Consider the following 18879-nt stretch of genomic DNA (forward strand, 5'->3'; position numbering starts at 1 on the left):
CTGAGGGGAGGACGGCTCATAATAATGTCTGGAATGGAGTGTTTCTGCTCCAGCCATGGCCACGAGCCCTCCCTCCCGAATAATTAAGATGCCACCAACCTCCTGTGGTGCACTGCTTTGGACCAGAGCCCTATGGGCCCTGGTTAAATGTAGTGCACTACCCTATGGGCCCTGGTTAAATGTAGTGCACTACCCTATGGGCCCTGGTTAAATGTAGTGCACTACCCTATGGGCCCTGGTTAAATGTAGTGCACTACCCTATGGGCCCTGGTTAAATGTAGTGCACTACCCTATGGGCCCTGGTTAAATGTAGTGCACTACCCTATGGGCCCTGGTTAAATGTAGTGCACTACCCTATGGGCCCTGGTTAAATGTAGTGCACTACCCTATGGGCCCTGGTTAAATGTAGTGCACTACCCTATGGGCCCTGGTTAAATGTAGTGCACTACCCTATGGGCCCTGGTTAAATGTAGTGCACTACCCTATGGGCCCTGGTTAAATGTAGTGCACTACCCTATGGGCCCTGGTTAAATGTAGTGCACTACCCTATGGGCCCTGGTTAAATGTAGTGCACTACCCTATGGGCCCTGGTTAAAAGTAGTGCACTACCCTATGGGCCCTGGTTAAAAGTAGTGCACTACCCTATGGGCCCTGGTTAAAAATAGTGCACTAAATATGGAATAGGGTGCCATTTAGGTCGCAAACATGTTGTAGAGACTAGAGATGTGAACATGGAGTTGGGGCGGGTTACTGGGGGGGGGGATATTTATTGTGGGGGGGTCCCCCTCTCTCAAGACTTCTTGACTGATTTAAGGAGGTTGTCCTTGCTCCTCCTCTTAACGTCAAAGTTGTAGACTCGTGCCATGTCTGAGGGAGGCGATAGGTTAAGGATTACACACTTCTCAGTTTGACATTTTTGTCTAGTATTTTCAGAAGCACTGTAAACACTGTCGTTACCAGTTTATCAAAACAACAGTACTTACCAACAGTTTAAACAAGATCCAATTGTCAACACGAACTATGTAACTCAGTTTCAAAATGTTATTTTCTCCTGGTTCGTGTCGACTGAACACAGCCCAACTTTCCCTGCTTTGACACACCCATCTGCCACACCTGCACCCGTAACTCTGCCCTGCCAGACCATAAACTGCCTCAAGTTGTAAAATCACAAGACAAGGCAGCACCCAAAGACCAGTTTAACCATCCCTGACACACAGAGAACATTGTATCACAGCTTTCTTCACTCAGGGTATGTGTAGGTTCCATCAGGTTGAATTTAAGACTAGACTTTTTTTTAAATGCAATTTAATACCAATTAGGGTCTGCGTGCGCCACAAACCTGCTAATATTCACATTTTTTCGCATCGTCACCAATAGAAATAAAGAGTTGGTTAATCAGCTTGAAATGCCATTGACAGAGCTTTAGTATAAGAATTAGAATTGACTACTGGGATGGTATTCAAATAACTCATCAAGGCAGGATTGAAGATATTTTCATGTGCACTGCAACCTAATCCAGTGATTGTCATAAACTTCGGGTAGACAAGTAAGACTATTGTCGTTATATTTGTGTGTTAAAAATAGGTCAATATTTTTTTTTGTTAAATATAGATGAATTTGCCGAAATCTTTATGTGCACTAATATATTTGGTGCTAATTCACCAGCTGGGTAAGTGGAAACTCAAAACACTATGAGCTAGATCACTCCCTCTAAATCTAATTTTCACTGGAAGTAGCCAGGTTTTAATCTAACAGTAAAGTAATTATTTGTGTCCCAAATAAAGATGTTGACGTCATAGCCTAATACCCAATGAGGCCGAGGCTCATTTCACGCTCTCCATATCAATATCTCTGTTGTAAAATACACAGCTGAGAAATGTAAAAAAAAATATATATATATATACCTGCATAAAGCTAAGAACATCTTCTCTTCAACTGTGGCAACTATTACCAGGGCCTAAAACTATCGGTTTTTAAACCAGCCACTGTGGCAGGTAGGTTTTCTTAAACCAGCCAAGCGGTTGTTGTTGTTGTTGTTGCCACAATTACACAAAGAAACACAGAACAGATGAGCTTAGTAATGTTGGGGCGGTTAGAGCGTTGGGCCAGTAAAACGTATTACTAGTAAGATCTAATTTAATTATCCGTGACCTGAGTATTTTAACAAAAATAAGTGACAAAAAAAGAAGTTAAATTGCCCTTTTAAGGTTACCGTGGTAACAGGGCCACTGATTAATCACCATGCCTGTGAGAATGTCACGACTAGAGGCCAGATGTCTCTTTGCTAGCAGTAGGAGCAAACAAACGTTGAAAAGCAACGTAGCGTGTGAACAAAAGAAATGTAAATAGAAACACGAGGACAAAGTCTCACTTTTGTAGACTTTAGAGTAAATTAGAACAACTTACGTCTGTGTCCATTGGTTCTTAAAGCAAAACTCAATCACTCAGCACTTACAGCCCCCAGGCAGTGTTAATGCGTAAGGTGAGAAAGCTTGCACTTGTCCCCATACGTGATCATTTTATATTAAAACGCTTACACTGTAGGGCCCGGCGTGGTACCACCTGAATTAGACATTCTCACACACTAATGCCAAAATCTACCTGTGTTTTGGCAGGCGGCGAGTGTTAATTTTAGACCCTGAGTATTACACAGGATAGCGGTGTTTTTCTTATAGATAGAAAACAAATATATAAACATATATGATTTCTACAGGAGAGCTTTGTGAAAGGCAGAAAAAAGTGTCTTGCTCATTATCATTATCATTATCCCAGAAAAACAGGGACACATTGATTAGAGGAATTATGAAGATACTGCACTTTACGGTTTAACAAAATCACTTAACGAGTAAGCTAACTAATCAAGCTAAAAAACAATGTTTCGAATCAGCTATCTATTTTGTAGCCTAACTTGCTCGCTGTGCCCTCTCGGCTGGCCATAGCCGGCAGACTTGCAGTGGCACACAGAGAGAGACACAGTCGTAGGCTACATGTGAAACTCTCTTAGCATCTTGAAAATGCACCTCGGTAAGAAAAGGCTATAATTTAATGCTTTTATTTTATCTCGCCAGCTGCATAACATAGCAGAAACACCATAGTCATCTCTGGCTGCATTTAAGACCGTTGACAACTGAATTTAAGACAATTTAAGGCCTTTAATTTAGATAAATTCATTTAAGACTAAGGACCCGCGGACACCCTGATGGGCCCATTAACCCAGGCTGCCCATTAACCCAGGCTGCCCATTAACCCACACTGCCTACAGACCCAATAACCCACGCTGCCTACAGACCCAATAACCCAGGCTGCCCATTAACCCAGGCTGCCTACGGGCCCATTAACGGGCCCCAGGCTGCCTACGGGCCCATTAACCCAGGCTGCCTACGGGCCCATTAACCCAGGCTGCCTACGGGCCCATTAACCCAGGCTGCCTACGGGCCCATTAACCCAGGCTGCCTACGGGCCCATTAACCCAGGCTGCCTACGGACCTATTAACCCATGCTGCCTACGGACCTATTAACCCACGCTGCCTAGGCCTATATGCTTGCTTCAGGATACAGTTCACATCTCTACTAAATTTAGAGTTTCCCCAACTCTCTTGACGGACCACCAGACACATTTTTGTTCTACCCCTGCACTGGTAGAACTTTAGGAACTCCAGAACACTTTTGGCAGCATCACATACTTCTCCAGACTCCGATCCTGTTCACCCATAGTCCCTGGGCTGAGTGGGCCTATATTTCGGCGTAAGGATACTGACTTCAGTGGTGGTGAACTGGTCTCTGAGGAAGTCCAGGTCTTCCTCCAGGGAGTCTAGGTTGCGTGATGCGGTCGCTAGGTTCTTCTCCAGAAGAGACTGGGCCTCGTCGATGTCATACTCCAACATCACATTCGCCTGGGTGAAGGGATAGAGGGAAGAAAGAGAGGTTAGAGTATGGAATGGTAGTATATTGTAGTTTTTACTATTGCTTGCTTAATGGTTCCTTCCTAGGAGAAACTGGGAATTTTGCCCTAACAAGGCTCCTTCTAGCCTTCATTTAAGAGGGGTGGGAGGTGGGTCAGTCCAAAGAACATCACTTTGGATATACATGCACAGGCTGAGGAGGATCAATCCCAAAGTACTCACCCCTAGCCACAAGCACACTTTGTCGGTGGGCGGGACTGACGCCTTGCAGTAAACGTTGTCAGCCAATAGGAAGTGTGTCTCCATCGGGTCTGTGGTTTCCTATTGGACGAGAGGAGCGGGACACAGGGTGAAACCCAATACTCTACCGTGGTTTCCTGTCCTCAGTCCCTCCCCCTCTGAAGGCTCTGGATAAACAGCGTAGTTTCCACCATATTACTTACAGGTCTGTAAACATTGAACAGTTAGGGCCGAGGAGGAGGAGGAGGAGGGACAAAACGGGGACGGGCTGGCAAGGTCTGTAAACATTGAACAGTTAGGGCCGAGGAGGAGGAGGAGGAGGGAGAAAACGGGGACGGGCTGGCAAGGTCTGAGGAGAAGACAAAGTAAGTAAACCCCACAGATTGGTTTGTTTACCTTCTTCTTCTGCATGTGTCGTAGGATTTCTAGAGTCTGCTTGATCTGTGGGATCTGGCTTTTCAACCTGAGGATCGCAGCGAGAAACACCATAGAAGAAGAATTAGAATCATTGTATTACATCTCAGGGTTTCCTTTAGCCGCTAATTGCCGGCTATTGGCTGATAAAATAAATGGAGAAAAAAAACAAATAAATAAAATTGTAGCCGGGCCGGGGCTGCATATCATAGGCTACATCCCAATTTCATGCGTCGGCACCATTCCCTCACTCCTTGCATGTTGCTGCGAGAGAGCGCGAGCACGAGCGAGAAGCCTTGGGCTACTGTTGACCGATGGAGGCTGCATTTTTTTTTAGTTTAGTAAAATGAAAGTTAGAGATGCCTAATAGTCGGCGATTCAGATGTAGGAATTGATGCCTAATTTATTACATTTTCAGCTTCCAGGAATTGTGTATAGATCCATGAGACATGGGGCCGAGCATTATCATGCTGAAACATGATGGCGGTGGATGAATGGCACGACAATGAGCCTCAGGATCCTGTCACAGTATCGCTGTGTATTCAAATTGCCATCAATAAAATGCAATTGTGTTTGTTGTCCGTAGCTTATGCCTGCCCATACCATAACCCCACAGCCAACATGGTGCACTCTGGTCACAATGTTGACATCAGCAAACCGCTTGTCCACACGACACCATACACATGGTCTGTGATTGTGAGGCCGGTTGGACGTACTGCCAAATTCCCAAAAACGATGTTGTATGCGGCTTATGGTAGAGAAATTAACATTAAATTCTCTGGCAACAGCTCTGGTGGACATTCCTGCAGTCAGCATGCCACTCAAAACTTGACACATCTGTGGCATTGTGTGAAAAAACTGCACATTTTAGTGGCCTTATATTGTCCACCAGCACAAGGTGTAATGTGTAATGATCATGCTGTTTAATCAGCTTCTTGATAAATTAAGCAAATGAAGGAAACTAAACAATTAAATAATGTAGACTACACCAACTGAAGGGAAATAACAGTACATTGGCAGTGGAATGTGTGGTTATTAGGCCTATCCTGATAGTAGCTAATATTTAACATGTTAAAAATAGGAAACAAAGTCGGGGTATTCTAGAATTAAGAAACTAAGTTAAAATACCGTACAATTTAAATTCTGCATAATGGAACAGGATTTCATAAACATTACTTTGGGAAAGTTGATATGCTTCAGTTTTGCTGCCATTTCACATTTGTCTCTAGCGATTAGAAGGTAAAATATATATATTTTTAAATATGTATTATTTAACTAGGCAAGTCAATTCTTATTTACAATGACGGCCTAGGAACAGTGGGTTAACTGCCTTGTTCAGGGGCAGAACAAAATTTTTACCTTGTCAGCTCGGGGATTCGATCTAGCAACCTTTCGGTTACTGGCCCAACGCTCTAACCACTAGGCTACCTGCCGCACCTGATAGATCTAAAAAATAAGTGTAATTTATATTTACAATCCCCGTATTCAAACAGCTTACTCATTTACCTAGTTCTGTTCCATTTGTAAATGACAGTGCCTGGAGAATGATGTTATTTCTATCATAAAATAAAGTATATGCCTAATTAATTCAATCTCCACCTCAAAGGAATAGTGGGGGAAAAGCATGCTATTCTCATGCTTACGTTCAAGATTTGACTATGCATAGAGGGGAAAAAAGGGAATTACGTTCCATTTAAGAGGCGCTTAAACTCAGGTCGGAATTCCCCCAGAGCCTACAGGGGGAATGTCCTCTGTATAAACAAGTGTTAATATTGTAGTGGACAAAGATGAGAAGAGCGTTGGCATGGCTACTGTGCAACTTCCTTTTTAGGTAGGATGCCATTTTGGAACTTCATTTTTTTCTCATTTATAATCATCTGTTTCATCATCATCATCATCATCATCGTTGTAGGCGTATTTATTAATCTAAACATGTTTTTCATTCTGTTGAGACATCGGTTGGCTAAATGAAGTTTGATCTGTGTTTTTAATTTGTGTGCTCCGTATTTAGTTTAACATAGGCCTGTTGTAAAAAAATCTATATCATTAGCATATTGCTGTCATTGGTTGGGTATGGTAGGCACTAGTCTCATTGGTTGGGTATGGTAGGCACTAGTCTCATTGGTTGGGTATGGTAGGCACTAGTCTCATTGGTTGGGTATGGTAGGCACTAGTCTCATTGGTTGGGTATGGTAGGCACTAGTCTCATTGGTTGGGTATGGTGGGCACTAGTCTCATTGGTTGGGTATGGTGGGCACTAGTCTCATTGGTTGGGTATGGTGGGCACTAGTCTCATTGGTTGGGTATGGTAGGCACTAGTCTCATTGGTTGGGTATGGTAGGCACTAGTCTCATTGGTTGGGTATGGTAGGCACTAGTCTCATTGGTTGGGTATGGTAGGCACTAGTCTCATTGGTTGGGTATGGTAGGCACTAGTCTCATTGGTTGGGTATGGTAGGCACTAGTCTCATTGGTTGGGTATGGTAGGCACTAGTCTCATTGGTTGGGTATGGTAGGCACTAGTCTCATTGGTTGGGTATGGTAGGCACTAGTCTCATTGGTTGGGTATGGTAGGCACTAGTCTCATTGGTTGGGTATGGTAGGCACTAGTCTCATTGGTTGGGTATGGTAGGCACTAGTCTCATTGGTTGGGTATGGTAGGCACTAGTCTCATTGGTTGGGTATGGTAGGCACTAGTCTCATTGGTTGGGTATGGTAGGCACTAGTCTCATTGGTTCATTGGTCTCATTGGGGTATGGTAGGCACTAGTCTCATTGGTGGGTATGGTAGGCACTAGTCTCATTGGTTGGGTATGGTAGGCACTAGTCTCATTGGTTGGGTATGGTAGGCACTAGTCTCATTGGTTGGGTATGGTAGGCACTAGTCTCATTGGTTGGGTATGGTAGGCACTAGTCTCATTGGTTGGGTATGGTGGGCACTAGTCTCATTGGTTGGGTATGGTGGGCACTAGTCTCATTGGTTGGGTATGGTGGGCACTAGTCTCATTGGTTGGGTATGGTGGGCACTAGTCTCATTGGTTGGGTATGGTGGGCACTAGTCTCATTGGTTGGGTATGGTGGGCACTAGTCTCATTGGTTGGGTATGGTGGGCACTAGTCTCATTGGTTGGGTATGGTGGGCACTAGTCTCATTGGTTGGGTATGGTGGGCACTAGTCTCATTGGTTGGGTATGGTGGGCACTAGTCTCATTGGTTGGGTCTCATTGGTTGGGTGGGGCACTAGTCTCATTGGTTGGGTATGGTAGGCACTAGTCTCATTGGTTGGGTATGGTAGGCACTAGTCTCATTGGTTGGGTATGGTAGGCACTAGTCTCATTGGTTGGGTATGGTAGGCACTAGTCTCATTGGTTGGGTATGGTAGGCACTAGTCTCATTGGTTGGGTATGGTAGGCACTAGTCTCATTGGTTGGGTATGGTAGGCACTAGTCTCATTGGTTGGGTATGGTAGGCACTAGTCTCATTGGTTGGGTATGGTAGGCACTAGTCTCATTGGTTGGGTATGGTAGGCACTAGTCTCATTGGTTGGGTATGGTAGGCACTAGTCTCATTGGTTGGGTATGGTAGGCACTAGTCTCATTGGTTGGGTATGGTAGGCACTAGTCTCATTGGTTGGGTATGGTAGGCACTAGTCTCATTGGTTGGGTATGGTAGGCACTAGTCTCATTGGTTGGGTATGGTAGGCACTAGTCTCATTGGTTGGGTATGGTAGGCACTAGTCTCATTGGTTGGGTATGGTAGGCACTAGTCTCATTGGTTGGGTATGGTAGGCACTAGTCTCATTGGTTGGGTATGGTAGGCACTAGTCTCATTGGTTGGGTATGGTAGGCACTAGTCTCATTGGTTGGGTATGGTAGGCACTAGTCTCATTGGTTGGGTATGGTAGGCACTAGTCTCATTGGTTGGGTATGGTAGGCACTAGTCTCATTGGTTGGGTATGGTAGGCACTAGTCTCATTGGTTGGGTATGGTAGGCACTAGTCTCATTGGTTGGGTATGGTAGGCACTAGTCTCATTGGTTGGGTATGGTAGGCACTAGTCTCATTGGTTGGGTATGGTGGGCACTAGTCTCATTGGTTGGGTATGGTGGGCACTAGTCTCATTGGTTGGGTATGGTGGGCACTAGTCTCATTGGTTGGGTATGGTGGGCACTAGTCTCATTGGTTGGGTATGGTGGGCACTAGTCTCATTGGTTGGGTATGGTAGGCACTAGTCTCATTGGTTGGGTATGGTAGGCACTAGTCTCATTGGTTGGGTATGGTAGGCACTAGTCTCATTGGTTGGGTATGGTAGGCACTAGTCTCAGTCTCATTGGTTGGGTATGGTAGGCACTAGTCTCATTGGTTGGGTATGGTAGGCACTAGTCTCATTGGTTGGGTATGGTAGGCACTAGTCTCATTGGTTGGGTATGGTAGGCACTAGTCTCATTGGTTGGGTATGGTAGGCACTAGTCTCATTGGTTGGGTATGGTAGGCACTAGTCTCATTGGTTGGGTATGGTAGGCACTAGTCTCATTGGTTGGGTATGGTAGGCACTAGTCTCATTGGTTGGGTATGGTAGGCACTAGTCTCATTGGTTTGCACTAGTCTCATTTGGGTATGGTAGGCACTAGTCTCATTGGTTGGGTATGGTAGGCACTAGTCTCAGTCTCATTGGTTGGGTATGGTAGGCACTAGTCTCATTGGTTGGGTATGGTAGGCACTAGTCTCATTGGTTGGGTATGGTAGGCACTAGTCTCATTGGTTGGGTATGGTAGGCACTAGTCTCATTGGTTGGGTATGGTAGGCACTAGTCTCATTGGTTGGGTATGGTAGGCACTAGTCTCATTGGTTGGGTATGGTAGGCACTAGTCTCATTGGTTGGGTATGGTAGGCACTAGTCTCATTGGTTGGGTATGGTAGGCACTAGTCTCATTGGTTGGGTATGGTAGGCACTAGTCTCATTGGTTGGGTATGGTAGGCACTAGTCTCATTGGTTGGGTATGGTAGGCACTAGTCTCATTGGTTGGGTATGGTGGGCACTAGTCTCATTGGTTGGGTATGGTGGGCACTAGTCTCATTGGTTGGGTATGGTGGGCACTAGTCTCATTGGTTGGGTATGGTGGGCACTAGTCTCATTGGTTGGGTATGGTGGGCACTAGTCTCATTGGTTGGGTATGGTAGGCACTAGTCTCATTGGTTGGGTATGGTAGGCACTAGTCTCATTGGTTGGGTATGGTAGGCACTAGTCTCATTGGTTGGGTATGGTAGGCACTAGTCTCATTGGTTGGGTATGGTAGGCACTAGTCTCATTGGTTGGGTATGGTAGGCACTAGTCTCATTGGTTGGGTATGGTAGGCACTAGTCTCATTGGTTGGGTATGGTAGGCACTAGTCTCATTGGTTGGGTATGGTAGGCACTAGTCTCATTGGTTGGTATGGGCACTAGTCTCATTGGTTGGTAGGCACTAGTCTCATTGGTTGGGTATGGTAGGCACTAGTCTCATTGGTTGGGTATGGTAGGCACTAGTCTCATTGGTTGGGTATGGTAGGCACTAGTCTCATTGGTTGGGTATGGTAGGCACTAGTCTCATTGGTTGGGTATGGTAGGCACTAGTCTCATTGGTTGGGTATGGTAGGCACTAGTCTCATTGGTTGGGTATGGTAGGCACTAGTCTCATTGGTTGGGTATGGTAGGCACTAGTCTCATTGGTTGGGTATGGTAGGCACTAGTCTCATTGGTTGGGTATGGTAGGCACTAGTCTCATTGGTTGGGTATGGTAGGCACTAGTCTCATTGGTTGGGTATGGTAGGCACTAGTCTCATTGGTTGGGTATGGTAGGCACTAGTCTCATTGGTTGGGTATGGTAGGCACTAGTCTCATTGGTTGGGTATGGTGGGCACTAGTCTCATTGGTTGGGTATGGTGGGCACTAGTCTCATTGGTTGGGTATGGTGGGCACTAGTCTCATTGGTTGGGTATGGTAGGCACTAGTCTCATTGGTTGGGTATGGTAGGCACTAGTATGGTAGGCACTAGTCTCATTGGTTGGGTATGGTAGGCACTAGTCTCATTGGTTGGGTATGGTAGGCACTAGTCTCATTGGTTGGGTATGGCACTAGTCTCAGGCACTAGTCTCATTGGTTGGGTATGGTAGGCACTAGTCTCATTGGTTGGGTATGGTAGGCACTAGTCTCATTGGTTGGGTATGGTAGGCACTAGTCTCATTGGTTGGGTATGGTAGGCACTAGTCTCATTGGTTGGGTATGGTAGGCACTAGTCTCATTGGTTGGGTATGGTAGGCACTAGTCTCATTGGTTGGGTATGGTAGGCACTAGTCTCATTGGTTGGGTATGGTAGGCACTAGTCTCATTGGTTGGGTATGGTAGGCACTAGTCTCATTGGTTGGGTATGGTAGGCACTAGTCTCATTGGTTGGGTATGGTAGGCACTAGTCTCATTGGTTGGGTATGGTAGGCACTAGTCTCATTGGTTGGGTATGGTAGGCACTAGTCTCATTGGTTGGGTATGGTAGGCACTAGTCTCATTGGTTGGGTATGGTAGGCACTAGTCTCATTGGTTGGTAGGCACTAGTCTCATTGGTTGGGTATGGTAGGCACTAGTCTCATTGGTTGGGTATGGTAGGCACTAGTCTCATTGGTTGGGTATGGTAGGCACTAGTCTCATTGGTTGGGTATGGTAGGCACTAGTCTCATTGGTTGGGTATGGTAGGCACTAGTCTTTCTTGGTTAATGCTGCAATATAGCCTGTGCAAAACTTTTGTGTAGGTTTACACCAGTTCGCAAGTGTTTAGTTTTGTTTTGTCGAGTCATTTTCTTTGGCCAAATACAGCTCCAACTGTAATGGATTTGTCGCAATATATATCCTGCTCGTATTTTCCCTATAAACAATGGCTCGACAAACTTTTGATATTACCTTAATAAAGTTTAGGTGTGGTTATTTGCCTGTTATACTGCCTTATGATATGATATGAAGGCAGTGCGCACCCGTGCTCCAACCTACTCTGACAGTTGAACTTGAGGAAGAATGTTTTAGGCCTACCAGAGTTACTCCTATAATCTAACAATATAATGCTTCTTTATTTAAAAAAATTAAAGATAGAAAATTAACAAATTCGCCTCATTCCTGTACACCTACATCTGTATGTCTGACAAGGATAAAGAAATAATGTTGGTATCGTAGCATGCCACCAGCATATCTCTCTCTCTCTGGGACTAGGCCTAAGCTGGTCTTCCTTTATATTTATGTAATATTATACAGTGGAGACCAACGCCTGAAGGCCTATGGATGCAATACCCCGATGCATTTAGTGCTCAAATCGCTGACAGCTGAACCGTGTGGAGGACGATTATAGCCTATTGTTGTTTTAGGAAACAAAGTTGTCCATATGATACACATGGAAACACAAGGAATAGTGTTTCTGCAATAGGCTGTTAAGGACCCGTAAATGTGGCTAATTTGCAAATATCCCGCGTTTATTGATGCCGCTGGCTGGGTGGAAGCCCAAATGGGTTACAATGTATAAGGGTGACCAGTAAAGTTCTCAAAATGTCCGCTAAATTTAAATATTTTTCCCGTTAAATTCCCATGTAACGAATGAAAAATACTAGTTAAATAGGTTTCCATTACATTCAACTCTATTGATGGGTTTGTCACAAAACAAATATTGCGTTATATAGCAAATGTGCCCAATCTGATCTTGTACTGATAGATAGGCCTAGTGCCTAGTGCACGGTTCTGACTGGTGGCCGACCTGACTATACAGATCCCCTTCCCTCCCTCCGTCTGTTCCTTACTAGCTCGTTATGAAATATGCAAGTGTTTGTGTTCTCGGAAGTACGGCAACTAATCAGTCTCCTTACGTTCCAAAAACACTGAATCTTATTAAGGAGTTTACATTTTGACACTCAGAAATGGGAGTCGACATGTAACGAGTCGAGGAATCAATTATTTGGAGTCGACTCTCTCCACCACTACGTTATCATCGTTAACAGTTGGGAAATTGGCAGAGAAGGGCATGCGACAGCAGCGAAGCCCTGTACACAGGGAGGTAGTGCTGCCGCAGCACAGAGGAGTGACACCCCCCCTCACTTTTTTCAATTTGAGAATACAGAGCAGGTGAAAGTATTTCTGGATAATTTATTCTGCTAAATTAGATTTAAATCATAAAATTCCATGAAAACGATAGAATGACAAACTAAATACAGATGTAGGCTATAGCAGCCTATAGGTGGGTAAATTGTGGTTTCTTCCCTGTCTTCTCTCTGGTGGTGCGAATACTGAATAACTGTAGGCGTGTGTGCAGAGGTACGCCGGTCAGAGGCTTGACCACTTTGAGCGTGACAAATCCGAAGTATCAAGAACAGCCAGAACCCACCTGAACTCACCCGATTGTCCAAGCTGAGCTTATAGAAACGTACCACCTCTATGGCGTATGCAGACAAACTGATCCACCGCCTGAACGTTAATCACACCAACGAGATCTAGGATCCAAATTCACAGCGTGTCTGCCTTGATGTTCATAGAACTCCACTGACTCTTGCACAGTGGAACCCAGAATGATATGGGAAAAGGGGATACCTAGTCAGTTGTACAACTGAATACATTCAACTGAAATGGGTCTTCTGCATTTAACCCCTCTGAATCAAATGGAACCACAGAGGGGTGGGGGGGGCATATGTACCACAGAGGGGTGGGGGGCATATGTACCACAGAGGGGTGGAGAGCATATGTACCACAGAGGGGTGGGGGGTGCACCACAGAGGGGGGGGGGGCATATGTACCACAGAGGGGTGCGGGTGGGGTCATATGTACCACCGATGGGTGGGGGCATATGTACCACAGGGGACATATGTACCACAGAGGGTGGGGTCATATGTACCACAGAGGGGTGGGGGCATATGTACCACAGAGGGGTGCGGGTGGAGGGGCATATGTACCACAGATGGGTGGGGGCATATATACCACAGATGGGTGGGGGCATATATACCACAGAGGGGTGGGGGGCATATGTACCACAGAGGGGTGGGGGGCATATGTACCACAGATGGGTGCAGTGGGGGGCATATGTACCACAGATGGGTGCAGTGGGGGCATATGTACCACAGATGCATGGGGGGCATATGTACCACAGATGGGTGGGGGCATATGTACCACAGCGGGGTGGGGGCATATGTACCACAGATGGGTGCAGTGGGGGCATATGTACCACAGATGGGTGCAGTGGGGGGCATATGTACCACAGAGGTGGGTGCAGATGGGTGCGGTGGGGGGCATATGTACCACAGAGGGGTGGGGCGGCATATGTACCACAGAGGGGTGCAGACTATGTACCAGAGGGTGCGGGTGGGGGGCATGTGTACCACAGAGGGGTGGGGGCATGTGTACCACAGAGGGGGGGGGGGGCATATGAACCCCAGAGGGGTGCGGGTGTGGGGGGCATATGTGCCACAGAGGGGTGCGGGGGGCATATGTGCCACAGAGGGGTGCGGGTGTGGGGGGCATATGAACCCCAGAGGGGTGCGGGTGTGGGGGGCATGTGTGACCAGTTGGTTACGGTGTTGTTCTTTCAGCACCATGATTTGAACAGCGCTCAAATGGATTAAAATAGTCATCAAGACCTGTTACCTACAACTCAGTCTTACTCATCACTTACTATTGGTTAACCAATGTCTCCCGATATCACATAATGATTTATTTGTATTTTACAGGACCAAATGTAATAGCATATAGGTCTACTGTAGCATAGTATGACTATAATATGTAACACCAAAAACACCTCAGTCATTTCTTATATGAAGCTGAATAGTACATTTTTTCTTCTCATGTGGCCAAAACCCAACAGTGTGATCCACTAGGCAGGAGATATGCTTTGACTGAAACAAAATACAAGAAAAGCTACTAGGTTGTTAACACCATCCGCTCTGATTCACTGACGAAACAGTACTTCAAGAAGACCTGAACGCATATTCCCATCAAACTGATTGAGATCAATCAAATGGTTGGCATGCAGTTTGATGATTTCACCAGTAAAAATGTGATACAAAATAGGCTATGGCTAACTTTGTGTTTGAGGATATTAAAAAATATGTTATTTTCTTAAGACACTGTGTGGTGTCTCAGACATTGCAATAGGAGGATGCATTTTATGCATAGGCCTACTCTACAATAACATTGAATAGACTACATCTGTCTGTAAAAACTTTGAGAAATGATGTCAATCTTTTTTTTTTGCATTCCCTCACCTAAAAAAAACAACAAATAGCACTAGAACACTGCCTGTATGGCAATACTTTTCAAAATCAAATCAAATTTTATTTGTCACATACACATGGTTAGCAATGTTAATGCGAGTGTAGCGAAATGCTTGTGCTTCTAGTTCCGACAATGCAGTAATAACCAACAAGTAATCTAGCTAACAATTCCAAAAAAAAACTACTGTCTTATACACAGTGTAAGGGGATAAAGAATATGTACATAAAGATATATGAATGAGTGATGGTACAGAGCAGCATAGGCAAGATACAGTAGATGGTATTGAGATGCAGTATATACATTACATAAGGATGCAGTAGATGATATAGAGTACAGTATATACATATACATATGAGATGAATAATGTAGGGTATGTAAACATTATATTAGGTAGCATTGTTAAATAAGTTAAATAAGAAGGAATTGCAAACTGTGTGTGGTAGAATTGAGGTACACTAATGGTAGCACAGGTGCAAAGCCTAACCAACTGAAAGGGACATACGTGAAACCTAACCTACCTGTCGTTACCGGCAGTAGAGCAGCTGCATTGTGAACTCATGTGGAATGTCATGAATTTCTCTTATCGCTTTAATGTTAAACCATTATTCTTTTTTATGGAAGTTTAAACGTTAAGAGAATGTTTCCATTTGTCACATCCCTAATATAGGTGCACTTCACTAGGTAACGGCCCTGCTACACTCTAGCCATCGAGGAATTGCTTCCTTTGAAAATCAATGAAAGTTACACTGCCCGTGTTGTGCTCGCGTTGCATCACGTTCAATGACAGCGTCCAAGCTCAAGAATCGCAGAGGATCAATTCTCGATAAATGATGCGCGCCTTTATTCAATCTTGCGAATTTAAAGAATGAGAAGTGGTCTCGACTGTACACCACTTGTTATTTTACTAAGATTTAGGTAGTCAAGAAGCTACTCCTAGCTAGCAGATACTTGACTCAGGGGTCACGTTAGAGTTCAGAAAATCTGCCTTTTCATAACGCTGACCATCACAAAATCGCGTTTTAAACCATTTCACCTGCATTTTATATTGAAAGTCTGTTTTTTTGTTGCTTCAATAGAGTGATCACGGATGTGCAACTATAGTTTTCTTTCACATAAAATATATTAGTGTAACACATTTGGCAGAAAATAGCTTCATTTTCATCAAAAGACATAAGTGCAACGTCAGGCACAAGTAAATGAGTTTACACTGAAAAAGCAAGGTAATTTTGCAAAACCAATGCCTGGCCATCATATTTCTAATGTTACTCATGGAAAGAATGTAGCCAGGTACATTGCTTCATGTTTTGCTTGAGGCTAATCTTGCATTTTACCAGAGAAAAGTAGGCTACACTGAGAAAATTACCAGAGAAAAGTAGGCTACACTGAGAAAATTACCAGAGAAAGGTAGGCTACACTGAGAAAATTACCAGAGAAAGGTAGGCTACACTGAGAAAATTACCAGAGAAAGGTAGGCTACACTGAGAAAATTACCAGAGAAAGGTAGGCTACACTGAGAAAATTACCAGAGAAAGGTAGGCTACACTGAGAAAATTACCAGAGAAAGGTAGGCTACACTGAGAAAATTACCAGAGAAAGGTAGGCTACACCGAGAGAATTACCAGAGAAAGGTAGGCTACACTGAGAGAATTACCAGAGAAAGGTAGGCTACACTGAGAGAATTACCAGAGAAAGGTAGGCTACGCTGAGAGAATTACCAGAGAAAAGTAGGCTACACTGAGAGAATTACCAGAGAAAAGTAGCTTCTGTCAGAGCTGTCTGCTGATGCCCATTTGTGAATTCTCAACTAAGTGGAGAAGGGCAACTAAAGCACAAAGTTAGTCTGATGCCGAGGAGAACTTACAACAAGAAGCATTGTAGATAGGCATTTACAAAAACGCAGAAAGATATTTCTTATGCATTCAACAACAAATATATATTCTGCGTGTACACAGAATTCTGCATTAACGCGACCACTGTGACTGTTCACAATGTAAACAAAAGTAACCTATGAGGATAATTTAGTACAACCACAAGCAACAATTGTTGGCCGTCATTGTAAATAACAATTTGTTCTTAACTGACTTGCCTAGTTAAATAAAGTTTCAAATATATATATATATATATATATATATATATATATATTTTTTTTTTTTTTTTTATATAAATATATATATATATATATTTAAAAAAATAATAATAATATATATATATATATATATATTTTTTTTTTTTTTTTTTTTTTTTAAATAATCCAGAGCAATTTACAGTAATGAGTGCATACATTCTCATCCGTTTTCGTACTGGTCCACCGTGGGGCCTACCTTTGTTTCTTCTGCGCCAAGTTGAGCTCCATATACTTGTATTTCTGGTACTGTTCATCCAGTTTCCGCAGTACCGCGTCTGCGGTGTCGTTGCCTGGCTGCTTCATAAACGACTCGACATCCTCCTACAACGGTTGACAAAATAACGTTAGCTAATATTAACGTTATATCAGACGAGTCATTCTCACACTAAACCTATGGTGACATACAAGGTAGTTCAACGTTAGATAACTGTTTAATTGCATTTGGATGACAAAGAGAACATTGGATAGGTAGCCAGGTCGGCTAATGGGCTTTTGTCGGGCGTTATTTCCCTAAAAGGATGTAAAATGAACATAGCACCACTTTGCTAGATAACGTTAGCTACCTAGCATTAGCTTAGTTAGCATGTGTGACAGGCTAGCAGAGAGGCTGGACAAACGGCGAATATTATTTTTTCTGGAGAGAGAAACTTATTGCACAAAGTAACGTTATAAGCGACACACATAGTGTGTGTGTATATACTTTATATTTTACCCACCACAAATATTGCTTCGGGAATTCCGAGATGCTTTTTGCTTGTCGCCTGTACGGCATTGCTGCTGTCTATGGTCGTTGCCATCTTGGAAAAGACTTTCTACTCTCTCGTTACGTAGACGTTGGGCGTGGGGTTCCTACTGAAGAGCTGCCCGTCAGAGAAGGACGAGTAAAAGCGAGACACCCCACCTGCTGTTCTTTTTCTGGTTCAATGGAAGTCAATGATTTAAGTAGACCCAGACCCAGCAGCTATTGCCACCTTGGGCGTTAAAGTAGACCGGAACTGGTATTTTTTTATAAAGTAAATTGCGAAAGTGAGCCATCTTTATTTATCGACCATCTTTTGGTGCCGGTCTTGAACGCTTGAGTTTGCGCTTGTGAAGTGGCTTACTTCTTTTCCTTATGTCCTCGATCACTAGGCTGACATGGTTAAATAAATATATTGTAAGACCATGTACATTTACTATGTAGTAGGCTAGTGTAACAGTAAAATCTACTTTGCAAGGCTTGGGAACTGTCTAACAACCTGTTTGATTTGAATACCAGGGAAAACACAAAAATACTTAAAAGATGATTGTTTTAGAATTTGTTATCCATAATTTATACAGTTTCCATTTCACATCAAATTATGGATACCTCATTGTTATTCTTTAACATAACTCACACAGAAAAACAGACAGAGAACCAAACATGGTTTTGCCCACAATGTGTGATGATGATAGCCCTACACACATGGGTTCTAGGAGTTTCACATTTATTCAAGGATTTAGAATAATTTCTCACTTGGAAAATATATATTTGTATCTCTATTTTACCAGGTTAGTCTCATTAAAAGGTTAAAAATAAAATATAATAATAATAAATGACATATTTTTGTTTTTCAGGGTTGAGTATTTTATTTCTTGCATTTCTACCCCTGCCTACTACTAAGGACTTGATAACTATCTGATGACCTAGCAACAAACAACAGTCTGCCCAACTTGGAACCAGAACATCATAAAAACACTGTGTAAAGACAATAAAACGATCCATCAACCACCACACCTTTATTGAGTGCCATGAAACCATGAGAAGTTGAGATTACTACTTGTAAGCTTATCCACCAAGATGCATTTCAACAGAGCTGGAGAAAGGAAATGACCAAAAGGTATTGATGTACATTTTATTTTTATGTTTACATCCTAAAAAAACATATAACTTGATAATTTGACAGAAGACATTA

At 43.6% G+C, this 18879-nt stretch overlaps 1 protein-coding gene across 1 annotated transcript; it reads right to left on the reverse strand.

Annotated features, from left to right (window-relative positions):
• Window positions 1-769: 769 nt before the first annotated feature.
• On the reverse strand, window positions 770-17809 carry LOC112259726 (prefoldin subunit 3). Its single transcript, XM_024434345.2, has 6 exons — window positions 17662-17809; window positions 17142-17266; window positions 4539-4605; window positions 4125-4223; window positions 3755-3893; window positions 770-867 (listed from the first exon to the last, which is right to left on the reverse strand). The coding sequence occupies exons 1-6, from the start codon at window positions 17740-17742 to the stop codon at window positions 791-793; spliced, it is 588 nt and encodes a 195-aa protein (XP_024290113.1). The 5' UTR covers window positions 17743-17809; the 3' UTR covers window positions 770-790.
• Window positions 17810-18879: the final 1070 nt, after the last annotated feature.

Source organism: Oncorhynchus tshawytscha, linkage group LG10 (genome assembly GCF_018296145.1).
Source record: "Oncorhynchus tshawytscha isolate Ot180627B linkage group LG10, Otsh_v2.0, whole genome shotgun sequence".
Taxonomy (NCBI): domain Eukaryota; kingdom Metazoa; phylum Chordata; class Actinopteri; order Salmoniformes; family Salmonidae; genus Oncorhynchus; species Oncorhynchus tshawytscha.

Bases quoted from the DNA above. Each gene is read 5' to 3' on its own strand.
- LOC112259726 (XM_024434345.2), bottom strand. From the start codon at position 17,742: ATGGCAACGACCATAGACAGCAGCAATGCCGTACAGGCGACAAGCAAA. The intron at 17,267-17,661 runs GTGGGTAAAATA...CAACCGTTGTAG, and splicing joins TTCCCGAAGCAATATTTGTG to GAGGATGTCGAGTCGTTTAT. The intron at 4,224-4,538 runs GTAAACAAACCA...CTCGTCCAATAG, and splicing joins GACACATGCAGAAGAAGAAG to GAAACCACAGACCCGATGGA.